General features: G+C 47.2%; 1 protein-coding gene across 3 annotated transcripts in view; it reads left to right on the top strand.

The window, feature by feature from the left end:
• The window catches only part of RREB1 (ras responsive element binding protein 1), a 129,786-nt gene that overhangs the window by 102,237 nt on the left and 14,991 nt on the right, over positions 1 to 12,558 (top strand). For 2 of the 3 annotated variants that reach the window (XM_081206148.1, XM_081206149.1), the window contains exons 10-12: positions 2,355 to 2,544; positions 3,912 to 6,588; positions 12,056 to 12,220. In XM_081206148.1, the coding sequence (XP_081062274.1) occupies positions 2,355 to 2,544; positions 3,912 to 6,588; positions 12,056 to 12,220 (3,032 nt within the window). The remainder of the gene's footprint in view (positions 1 to 2,354; positions 2,545 to 3,911; positions 6,589 to 12,055; positions 12,221 to 12,558) is intronic. The other variant, XM_081206150.1, reaches the window with a different exon arrangement.

Raw genomic sequence — 12,558 nt, 5'->3', positions numbered from 1 at the left:
GTGTTGTTTTTTAAATCTACTTTCTTGGTTTGCTCTTATTGTGTACTTTTCCTCATGTAGTAGTAGTAGCAGCAGAAATTAGGCCCAAAAATGTGAAAAGGAGTCTCACTATATTTAAGCAAATATTTGTTTATTTTTCTTACCCTTTATTACAGCTGGTAATAAAGTGTTGAGAGGCCATACAAGTGCTTATTGTTAAGCTGATTTAAGTGTATTCTGGTGCTCAGCTTGGCAATGCCAGTCCAAGAAACTGGCTTCCTGAAGCAGAGGCCAAATGGTACCTTTCCCCCTCGCGGAGTTACTATGCCCCTTGCAAGCTGTTGCCTATGGTGCCTCCCGGTTGCTACCTATCCATCTTGAAAAATAAAGGCAGGACTCTTCCTTTTACTGATGTACGGTAGTTGCTGGGGAGCAGCAAAACAACTCGCCAGCTGCCTCTGTGTTGGCTCCTTTTACACCACAAATAATGGCGTCCATGGTGGTCAGTTAACAAGCAAATGTTGTGGACTAGTAACTTTTGAAATTTGCAAGACCACACTGGGATGAGATGAGGTCTACTACTCCTTGAGCTGCCTGAGATTTGCTCCAAAAAGCCCTTGTTGTCCTCCCTGTCTGTTGTCCTGCAGTACCAGTGAATTATTGAGGTCAGCAGCAGGGGAAAACATGAGTTTGTTAACATTTCCCTTAGCCCTTGCCATCTTCCATGGACCCAAGTGGTTTGCTAAATAATAGTATCACTGCAGCGTGCGAATTGCAAACATTTTTGAGAAGCCCAAGTGGGGTTTGCAAATCCTGGGAGACCTTGAGAGCTGAGAGACTGCACTTACAATGACCCTCATTGTCTTTCTGGAGAGATTTAGAAACAAGGTGCGAGAGAGTAGGTGGGAGGTCTTGGGAAGAGTGGTGTGTTGAAATCAAGAGTGTGGCTGATACAGGCTGTTTCAAATGTTTCTGGGTGACTACTTTCCCTGGCTGGCTTTTGCTTCAGTTTTCCATCTGCAGTCATGACAACAGGTGTTGAGTGTTACTTCAAATGCTTTCTGGCCTTGCGGTGATTCTGTACTCACATTATATGAAGTAATTCCAAGATACCTTCTCTCTCTGTGAAGCGTTGCCTATAAATTTTCCCCAGGGCTCTGAATTTGCAGTGGTCTGTGTTGCAGTGGAAATGCTGTTGCAGTAATAGTAATAGTAGCAGCAGCAGCAGCAGCAACAACAAACAACAACTACATCAGCCTGCCAGCAATGCCTGTAAAAGGAAAAAAAGTGGAAAGTGAGGTGTTCCAATGGGTTCAGGAAGCTGTTTTCTTGAGAATTGCAGTGATACCAACGTGTTATGAGGATTGGACAAATCACTGAGTTGAAGCAGTTGCAGGAGGCAGCATGTTAGCATCTTCTGGAATAAGTATAAAGAAAAGGGAAATTAAAAACAAAACAAAAACAGAACTTGAAAGGCAATTGGAAAGCTTTTTGTGCTTGATAAAACTGCTTCCTGCACCCAATGGAGTCGTTCTCTTTGCATTTGGACTTGTGGTGCTCACTTATTCAGTATGACAAGCAAAAATTTATGTTACAAAATAAAAGTAAAAATGCTGTGCTTAGGAAAAACCCAGTTTCCAATGAAACATACCAGAGCACTTCCATTTACATATTGCACCAGAAGAAGAGGACTGGAAGGGGACTCCAAATGATAACCTGGAAAGTTATTTAGATAATAAAGATTTTTTAAAAATCCATATATTCCAAACGTCTGAGGAATGATTGGCTTGCTGCCCTATTTGTATTGTTTGACCAAAGAAGACACAATGGGACACAACAATCTCAAGGACTAGGGAGGGTGGGCAAGGATTTGCTGCTGGGACAAGGAACTCCAGGAGCTGGTAGTGGAATGGGGGTGGGGAGGGATTTGAGGTGTCAAAATGCCAATGACCAGTCCTTTGGACATACCTACCCAAGTATTTGGCCTTTGTTGAGGAGCCAGGGGTCTTACTAAGCTTGTCGATATGGCTGGTGAGCTGGATCTGAGCCTCTGTGTATCGAGCCAAGGGTATATAGCTGGCAGACTTTTCCTTCTTGTAGCCTCAAAGGACTGCTGACCTTCTAAGACTAGAAGATGGACAAGAGTAAGAAAACAGGTTCAGCTTGCCCTTAGGCAAGTTGTAAAATACAAACTCCTGTTGGTTTTGGTGATTGTACTGGTATTATTTGATAAGTAGCTAACAGAGTAGATGACAATAGATGGGTGTTCTGTTTTTGTTGGGGTAGGTGGTGTGAGGTTTGCCGAACATTTAACCAGATATGTGACATGGTACTTTAAAATTCTTCATAAGTTCTTTTTCTTCTCCTCCCTCCAGGTGTGACATCTGTTGCCTTTCCTTCCGCACGCACCGGGGTTTGTTGCGGCATAATGCGGTTATTCATAAACAACTTCCAAGGGACCCACTGGGAAAGCCTTTTATTCAGAATAACCCTTCGATTCCTGCAGGCTTCCACGATTTGGGATTCACAGATTTCTCCTGCAGGAAATTTCCTCGCATTTCTCAGGTATCTGCCCCATTTGGCTTTCACTCTCTTTCTTTCTTTCTTTTTCTTTCTTTCTTTTTGGGAACAAAGCACTTGGGAGTATCAACTGGCTTGGTCCAAATCAGCATACTTAAAACCTGCACACATTTGCGTCCCATAGAGAAGAATTAAATATTAAACACAAGCCATGGAGGATACTTTTACAAGGAAGTTTTGCTTAAATGAAAGTAAAAATAGGAGCACCTCAGCAAGCCATATCTCTATGGGGCTTGACAGTGAGATGGGGTATGTATAAACACGAAATCGAATTACCAGAGCCTAGCTGTGCTCCAACAACAGATGCTAATGGCATCATGGGGAGTCCTATTGATGCATATTTTTCATTGGCTCTTGAATTGGCTCTTGAATTGACTCATTGCATTGCCCAATCTCAATTGGTCTGCAGCTCCCAACAGGAAAAAAATCATTGCCTACCTCTTACCTTATAAGATAATGTTTTTGAAAATAGTTTCTGCCTGCGATATGGGTATACACTCCAAAGCATGCAGGACTGCCTACCCAGCAAACACATGGAATCATTGGCCCCGATGCTCACCCTGGAGAGGTCAAGCAGCTTAAAAGATTTGTAAATGAAAGGTGGGAGTTCAATACCTAGGTGGCCCCTCAGACCAATTTTGTCTGTAGGTGCAAATGGACTCTCCCATTGCCTGCTAATAATTAGAGGGGAGTGTGGAAGGGGCAGTTTCTGTGATAGTAGGGACTTGCTGATGAGCCACTCTGAGGGTTGAGATGATGTTTTGACCCACAGTCTCATAGTCACTTTTCAAAAAGCCTCCCAAGGACAGCTGATTGTCAAGGATCTAAAAACCTGCAATAATTTTCATGTCCTAGCTCCTCTCACAGAACTTAAAATCTTCCTCAAGAGACCCTTCCTCAGGTGCCCCCAACAAATGAAGTGAGGGAGGTGGCTGCCAAGGGAAGGGCCTTTTCAGTAGTGGCACCCCAGTTAAGGAATAGTCCCCAGAGAGGCTTGCTGGGTGCCTCTACTGTGGTCTTTTTAGTCACCCAGGCCTTTTGATCTGTGATTTTAAACCTGGGCTGTTTTTATACTGTATCTGTTGTACTGAAAGGTAGTTTTCTGGTCCCCCCCCCCCGAATTTATTTTCTTTGGTTGGTTCTGATCCTATTCCGTTGGGGGGGCGGGGGTTCAAATAGTGTTTTGTTTGTATGCTGCTCAGGGAATATATTTGACGGGTGACTCTATAAATTCAGCAATTAATAATTGTGTACAAGGAGTATACAAGCTAGCCGCTTCAGGAGAGTAGATGTTTTCTCCTTCGCCTCTGGCTGCGTGACGTTTATTTGCGTTCTCGTGTGGTGTCTCGTAGGTCTGGTGTGAAACGAACCTGCGGCGATGCATCAGTGAATATCACCGGTATGTCTGCGAGGTGTGCAACAAGGCGTTCCCCATGCGCTCAGCACTCAAGCTGCACGCAGAGACCCACGCCGCGGACCAGGAAAGAGACAAGCACGAACTGCCCTCGGAGGATCCGGACCGGAAAGCTTACATGGCATCCTTGGGGCTGCAGCATACCAAAGACGTTGAACCTGCCCAGCAGGAGGAGCTGGCTTCAGATGAGGCCCAAGAAATGCAGCTCCGAACACTGAAATGTAACCTACCTCAGGAACCTGGTAGTGCTAACCAGTTGAACATGTCTCCTCTGGAGGCTGCTTCTGTGGGAGGGCCCTTCTCTGTCCTCGCCCCCACGAAAGAAAACATGAAGCTCCTGTCACTACAGCCTTTCCAGAAAGGCTTCATCATTCAGCCCGACACTAGCATTGTCGTCAAGCCCATTTCTGGCGAACTGGCGGACATCCAGCAGATCTTGAAGATGGCTTCCTCTGCGACGCCGCCGATAAGCCTCCCGCCCCTCTCGAAGGCGCCTCCTGTCCCCTTGCAGTCCCTCTTCAAGCACATGCCTCCGCTGAAGCCAAAGCCCTTGGTGGCGCCCAGGACGGTCGTCGCAGCGTCGACGCCTCCTCCGCTGGTCAGCACTCAGCAAGCCTCGCCAGGGTGCATCAGCCCAAGCCTTCCTCCGGCGCCACCCAAGCCACCCAGAACCTCCGAAGAGTCGACTTTGGCCTCTCACCTTCCTCACGGTAAAGCAGGAAACCAACCCAGCCCTTCTCCCCAGGCCAAGGCGGAGCCTTTGAGCCAGAGCGAGATGAAAACCCAGCTGGAGCAAGACAGCATCATCGAGGCCCTGCTGCCCTTGACGATGGGTGGGAAGATCAAGCAGGAGGTCATGGAGCGGGACTTCAAAGCCATGATTGCCGGGGCAGCAAGCAAGAAGGCCCCCGCCGTGAGGAAAATGACGTTCCCCTGTCACTTGTGCAAGCAGGTGTTCGCATTCTCCGGGGTCCTGAGGGCTCACATCCGCTCCCACCTGGGCATCTCCCCGTACCAGTGCAACATCTGCGACTACATTGCCGCCGACAAGGCGGCGCTGATCCGGCACCTGCGGACACACAGCGGCGAGCGGCCGTACATCTGCAAGATCTGCCACTACCCTTTCACGGTGAAGGCCAACTGCGAGCGCCACCTGCGGAAGAAGCACCTGAAGACGACGCGGAAGGACATCGAGAAGAACATCGAGTACGTGGCCAGCAACGCGGCGGAGATGGTGGATGCCTTCTGCTCTCCAGACACGGTGTGCAAGTTTTGCGGGGAGGACCTGAAGCACTACCGAGCCCTGCGCATCCACATGCGGACGCACAGCGGCTGCCAGAAGAAGAAGCCGTTTGAGTGCAAGGAGTGCGGCACCGCCTTCTCGGCCAAGCGCAACTGCATCCACCACATCCTCAAGCAGCATTTGCACATCCAGGAGAGGGAGATAGAGAGCTACGTGCTGGCTGTGGACTGCACAGCCCCCGAGAGCCAGCCAGGCACCCTGCTTCTTGAAGACAGCGCCTACCTAGACCGCAAGCCCATCGCCCCCTTCCTGGAGTCGCAGAACGGCTTCTTGAGGAGCGCCCCTTCTCACGCATCGATCAAACTCGAAAACGCAAGCAGCTTCCCTATGGAATTCGACGAGCCTCTGGACTTCTCGCAAAAGAACAAAGACCTGAACTCTGTGCTGGTGAAGCAGGAGAGCCCGTTTGGGTCTTCTGTTTACGACGGCTCTATGGAGCCCATAGACTTGTCGATCCCCAAAGCTCCAAAGAAGGAAAAGGACGACGGCGCCCCGAGTCAGGATACGAAGGAAGGGCACGAGGAGAATCTCCACAACGGCCAGCAGTCTCCTCCAGTGAACAATAACCCAGAAAACAAAGCTCCCGGACATTCCCAGCCATTGAAGGGTCCACTGCATTTGACAGTCCCAATCATTTCTCCCTCCCTCCTGGGAAATGCTGCCTTGCTCCGGCCCTTGAGGCCTAAGCCACCACCCCTCTTGCCAAAGCCCCTCGTGGTGAAAGAGCTGCCACCCCTTGCTTCCATTGCGCAGATTATTTCATCCGTGTCGTCTGCTCCCGCTCTGTTGAAAACGGACGCCGCGGACTCTGTCCCCAAAGCAGCTGCTGGCCCTGAGAAGCTGGGGGCCCCAAAACCGAAAGCAGCTCCCACGGCTGCTGCCCAGGCGGACCCCATCGTTTCCACTGACTTGACGCCGCATGCATGCAGCCCCAACGGGCCCCAGAAGTCCACCACGTCTGGGTCTGTGAAAAAGAGAGGCCGGAAGAAAGGAGCAAAGAACAAGCTGAAGGCAAGCAGCAGCAGCAGCGTGGACCTGGAGTCGAGCGGGGAGTTCGCCAGCATAGAGAAGATGCTGGCAACCACAGACACCAATAAGTTCAGCACGTTCCTGCAGTCGACGGAGGACTTCAAAGAAGCAGCGGCTGACCCAAACGGAACCAGCGAGGAGGAGAAAGAAACGTCCGAAGACAAACTCCTGCGGGGAAAGAGAAACGCCTACTCAAATTGCTTTCAGAAAATCAACTGTCCTCATTGTCCGAGAGTTTTCCCCTGGGCGAGTTCCTTACAGCGGCACATGCTCACTCACACAGGTAAGAGAGTTTTTGTTGTGAAGTGGCCTTGGGGACCCATGCAACAGATGCTTGCTGTAGAGCACATCCTTATAGATTTGGGATGGGTTGAGGGGTCATTCTGGCCTAAAGGAAATGGCCAGGATGAACCAGGTTTAGTACACAGAGCCTGGAAGGATGCGGTGGGCTTGTTCAGAATGATGTGAGCTCTTACCCAGTTAACCATCCAGCAGGTCATCTTTGAGATAAACCTACTCAAGTTTTCAAGTGTGTGTTCATACATTGGTGAATAGGCCAATTGTAATGACTGATGCTAGATGTATTGTATTGGATCAGCATGCATGTAATGCTACAAGAATATAAGCTTGCACAACTAAACCATGGTGCTTTGGAAACCAGGAAGGAAGTGATGGGAGTGGAGTTGGAGGAAACACACATGCAAGCTCGGGGATTGTCCCCATTCTTCCAAAAACGGCTCAGTGCCATGTGCGAACTGATCCCATAGCATCTATAAGTGCTGTTTTGGTTGAGGGCTTTCTTCTGCCCTAATGCAAAACTTGAAGGACTTCTAGAACAATGGTTTTGCTTGGGTGTTCAGTGTTCAGGATCCCTAGTTAGAAAACTGATGGGCTGGGAAACATTCCTGGCCAACTGCCTGGAGAATCCCTGCCAGTCTGGGTGGACTCTACTGGGTTAAATGGATCTTTTGGTTTAGGCTACCTGCCACACTAGTTTGAGGAAACTGCTGAAAGGGGATGAGCGGAAGGGGAGAAACAGCAGAGGGAGTGCTGCTCAGTCCTGTCCCCCAAGTCCATATCTCTGCTTCAGATCCCCCATAGTAGCTATTCTCCCTTGTGGGATGTTCAGTGCCCTTTTCTCCACATTTATAATCCTGAGGATCAGAGAAATTTCTGGGGGAATGGTGGGATTTGGAAAAGCAAAAGAGCATCCCAATTTTTTCACTATGCCTGTACTTCTATCTGCCACCACCAAAAGTGGCTTTTCTTACCTTAAACAAGCTGTTGAGCTACCGTTTAAAAGAGCGTTTGCATGTAACACATAGTTTGGGCCTTACTATAAGCCTAATTCTTAAGTCCTCTAAAATTTTAAGACTGCTGTGGATGTTGTGTTTGGCTGCAGCTCTGGCCCTCCTCTACCAATCCCCAGACACACCATAATAACCAAACAGACCTCCTTTCTTGCAGTGGATGGCCATAGTTGGTGGTTCTGTTTTCATATCTAAGCTCATGGTGTTTAGTTGCGCAGTTCAGAGGCCACAGCTGCTCTCAAAAAAGAAAGAGGCAGAGCAAAGGACAAAATAAACTCGAGCAACTATCACAGTAGCATATTTTTCTCCCACTGGTTTGCTACTGAAAACTCATTGTGCTCATGGTAGACATCTTGAAAGTGAAGTGGTGTTACCACTGAAGGATTTCAAGCATCCCTGGGGAATTTTTCTTGTTGATGGTTCTCTGGTTCCAAATAAGATATTTGTAGTCTTTCCAGTCTGAAACAGTTGGGAAGTTTTCTCCTTCAAATACTTCCACATTTGTTGCAGGGTGCAACGGTCAACCTCTATAGAGTTTTCCACAGCACAGAGCTTACTTTTCAGAGGCATCCTAGTGAATGAGATACAGGAGCAGACTTCTGCTCACCTGAAGCACATCTTATCCAGGTTCTTTTGGATACATGGCTTGCAAAATGCTGGGACGCTCGGGTGTGCAGATACTGGTGGGCTCCTGCACATGCATTGCTGGGTTACATTTTAGCTTTGCAAGGAAGGCAGGTGATGAGAGCACACTGAAGCTGTATTGAGAGAAATGAGGTAAACTTACTGTTCTCTATAGCAGTACACTGTAGTGAGGAATAGGCCTCAAAATTGTGTGTGGGGGGGAAGATTGCATATTTCAGGTTCATGTAAACATAGCCCCTGGTTAAATTGTTGAACCCAGGGGTGCTTCTGAAATAACATGGTTGGGGATTGATATGAGCTCCTCTCCATCACCCATGCTCACACGATTTCCCCACGATTTCCCCACAGTCTATAAGCATCAGCTAACCAACTGTTAATTTTTATTTATTTATTAGGTTTACATACTGCCCTTCTTCAGAAGAATTTCAGGGCAGTTCACAAGATTAGAAATACACATAAGCAATTAAAACAAAACCAACCAACTCCCAATGACGGATTTAAAAGGCTGCAGAATATGAATCGGCCAAAGGCCTGGTTAAAGAGGAACATTTTTGTCTGGCGCCTAAAGATATATAATGAAAGCGCCAGACAAATCTCCCTGGGGTGGGAGCATTCTGAAAAACGGGGAGCCTTCAGAAAACTCAGTGCATAGCATACCTATATAGCTTATTCGTTCATTGCCCTTTGCAACTTTAGTATTGACTGTTCTACTTACACATATACAGTATTCAAAGTTAGTTTTCAGATCATTAGCAACAAAATACATAGAGAGTAAAGAACATGATCCCCTCCCCCCCCCAGTCAATTCAGCTCCAGGGTAGTTGTCTCTGCATCCCCCTGCCCCCTTGGCATTGTGAACTATCAACAAAGTAAAAATAAATAAAAAAGGAGGCTCTGAGCAGTCCTGAAGAGCCTTAACTCTGCTAGCCCAGAGTCGGAAGCCACTTAGAACACCATTGGAAGTCTCCACTGGCTCTTCCCTGCGCTGTGGTTGAAGCCACCAGCACTAAAATGTTGATGAGTCATTTGCTTGTGCAACAGACTTGGGGTAGATGGGGAAGGAAGCAGATGACAAAATGTGAACTTCTGCTGCATTCCTGAGATGTGACAGCGCCCAGGGAAGATCCCCCCACAGCCGTGACATTACATTAGCAAGATGCTTTCCATGTTAACAAACGAAAGGCTGAAAAGGGAAGGGAAAAGTCCTTGCTCCTGGTGATTGCTCTTAATGGCACCCTCACTGTCTGTAGTGCAGCCCACTTCTGCATGTATACCTGGATCTGTTGCAGAGCTCGCAAAAGAAGTATTTATTTTGTGACACGGCGTATGGAATGTATTTTTGAAGCCTGTGTGTGTGAAAACAGTGGGTGTTAGCTCATCTTGGAAATGAGCAGCGGCTGGAGTACTCTTGGGAAATTTGTCAACAGGCTTTCATGTTTTGGTGCTGTATTCTTCAGACATCACTGAAACTCATTTCACCATCTCTGATTTGCCACTTCTCTACTCAACGTATATTCTTACCCTTCTGTTCCTTTGGGTTTAAATAAAAGCAGGATTTAAGCAGTGATGAGACGTTGCTGTATTCCTGTGTGAAATATATAGCTGCTTTTGATTTGCACTGGCTTTGGTCAAGTGCCACAGAGGGCAGAGTTCCCTGCTTCTCCGAACTACTCCTTTGCAAAATGGAAAGTTAGCCCATTTTCACTTCAAGTATTTTCTATAGGTTTACATCAGTAATCAGCATCGATCTCTCCAATCTGAAGGAGACGTTTTTTCGCTCTTTGTTGGCAAGAGAAAGTCACTATTTGTGTAGTAAAACAAACAAAAACAACATCATGTGAACCATCCCAGAGACCTTCGGAATGGTAACCTTAAATTAGCAAGCCAGCCAACAAGTCTTCCACTTCCAGGTCTCTGCATGTTGTGGAAATGACTTAGTGTTGTTGTTTTTTTAAAAAAAACATCACATGATCCTTTCAAGTTCAGATTCAGATTTTAAGTAGTGCAAAAGCCAAGTTTTGGTGGAAGATCAATGTGACAGAAACATCCGTAAAGCCTTCATTGTGCATTGGAGAGGCAGTGGTAACACCCACCCTTGGCTTAGCTATAGTAGCTGATTCCTTCGTGTCCTATTCTCTCGCCATTATTTTTTGCATCCTACTGGTGTGTAGAGATCAGAGGTTGCTGTTGGCGCTGTGTTAACGTGCGAAACAGCAGACTCCCTTCCTCCTAAGGACGTTAAACTTTTTGCATCTGAAAGAGAGCTTGGCTGGGGAGATATCTGAGCTTAGGATATTTTTAATGGAGCAGAGTCATAGTTGCTCATCACATTGTGTTGAATAGTACAGAATCACGACAGCTGCACTGACATTTCAACTTGGATTCTAAAGTGTGATGAACTTGTTTGGAACGCCAGATGGCTAAAATGGGCTCTGCAAGGCGATGGCTCCTTGCAGCAGCTGGAACAGCAAGGAAGCTCCCTTATCAATAGTGTCTACCCTGAATGGCGCAGGTTCCTTTGGGTTTTGCATAAACGTTTCTCTCGTCCCACCCGGTGAAGCCAGTGATTGAACCACAGGACTCCTTGAATGCAAAGAATGTGCTCTATCACTCCGCTGCTGCCCTTCCCCCAAACATGACTTGCCATGTGCTTCTCAAACATCTCCCAGAGAGAGAGAGAGAGAGAAGGGTGTCTTTGTGTTTTTGCCAGACATTTCTGTGGTGGTTAGATGTATGATGTAGAGCACACGGAGTCCTTTCCAGCCAGCCTCTGTTTGGCATCCATAATGCATTCCCACCCTAATCCCCCTTGCTCTTCCTAAGTTCCCACCTGTTTCAGCTGTTTTCCTCTGGGTCCAGCTCATTTTGTAGCCCTGACGCCCAGTTTTGCATGTTATCTTGTCAAAAATTCACAATGTGACCAGTCTCTCTTGGTGCTGTAACATACTCTACTGGGAAAAACATCCTACAAACTATATACAGTGGTACCTTGGGTTACACACGCTTCAGGTTACAGACTCTGCTAACCCAGAAATATCACCTCAGGTTAAGAACTTTGCTTCAGGATGAGAACAGAAATCGCGCGGTGGCGGCGCAGCGGCAGCAGGAGGCCCCATTAGCTAAAGTGGTGCTTCAGGTTAAGAACAGTTTCAAGTTAAGAAGGGACCTCCGGAACGAATTAAGTACGTAACCAGAGGTACCACTGTAGAGATATGTCCAATGCAGATGTGTTTCAACACCAACAAGGGGAGGTCATCCAGTGAAGACATCTCTGTGTGATAAGTGCACTACTGCATAAACCAATCCAAAAGCAGATATTAAAATACTCCGCAGTCAGCTGGCTATGCAGTTTCTTCTGGATTCATCTGGTTAGCGCAGGATCATGGCGTCTGAAGGGCAGGCTGTGTAATACAGTAGTTAACTCTGATACAGTTGAGTTTTCTTAACCACTCTGCTTCTAAATAGTGGCTGTGCTTTTTTAAGCCCAGAAGAGCTTAAACTTGAGTCCTATTGTATTGGACACTTCTCAGGGGGCTCGAATTTCAGAGCCTTGATATTCAACCTTCCTAATTTTATTTTATACGTGAGTTGACTTAGGCCACAGCTGCAGTCTTAAAAGTGCTGTTTGGGAAGTAATTCCCCTTTCTGTTCTGGACTTCCTTCAGAGGAGGACTGAGCTGCTATAAACTCAGCCGCAGTTGCGCAAAGCAAGCAGAGGGTATAGAAAGGCACGCAGGAGTTCCTGTGACACTTTAGAAAGAAGATAAATGTGTTTTTTCTCCCTGCTCCATTCAGGTCAGAAGCCCTACCCCTGTCAAAAATGTGATGCCTTCTTTTCCACCAAATCTAACTGTGAACGCCACCTCTTACGCAAACACGGAGTTGTCAACTACTGTCTGAGAAGAAACGGGCTTATCCCCCAGTCTAAAGAAAGTGATGCTGGAGCTCATGATAGCACAGGTAGCTCTTTTAGGTTGTTCCAGAATATAAAGCAAAGTCGTGTTTCTTTTTTCCTTCGGGCCCCTCAGATGAATGACTGGCTAGGTGTCACAGCAGCACAGACATGTGTGATTACAATGAGGGATGCCCTCTTTCAAGAAGATTATATCAAATCAGGCCACTGGTCCACCTAGTCCAGGGTTTCGCAAACTTGGGACTCCAGCTGTTTTTGGACTACAACTCCCATCATTCTTAGCAGGACCAGTGGTCAGGGATGATGGGGGGTGTAGTCCAAAAACAGCTAGAGACCCAAGTTTGTGGAATACTAGCCCAATACTGTCTACACTTGATCAAAGCAT

Source organism: Podarcis bocagei (assembly GCF_964188305.1).
Source record: "Podarcis bocagei genome assembly, chromosome: 8".
Taxonomy (NCBI): Eukaryota; Metazoa; Chordata; class Lepidosauria; order Squamata; family Lacertidae; genus Podarcis; species Podarcis bocagei.
The sequence above is the reverse complement of the archived record's forward strand: the minus strand, read 5'-3'. Positions and strand labels throughout refer to the sequence as shown.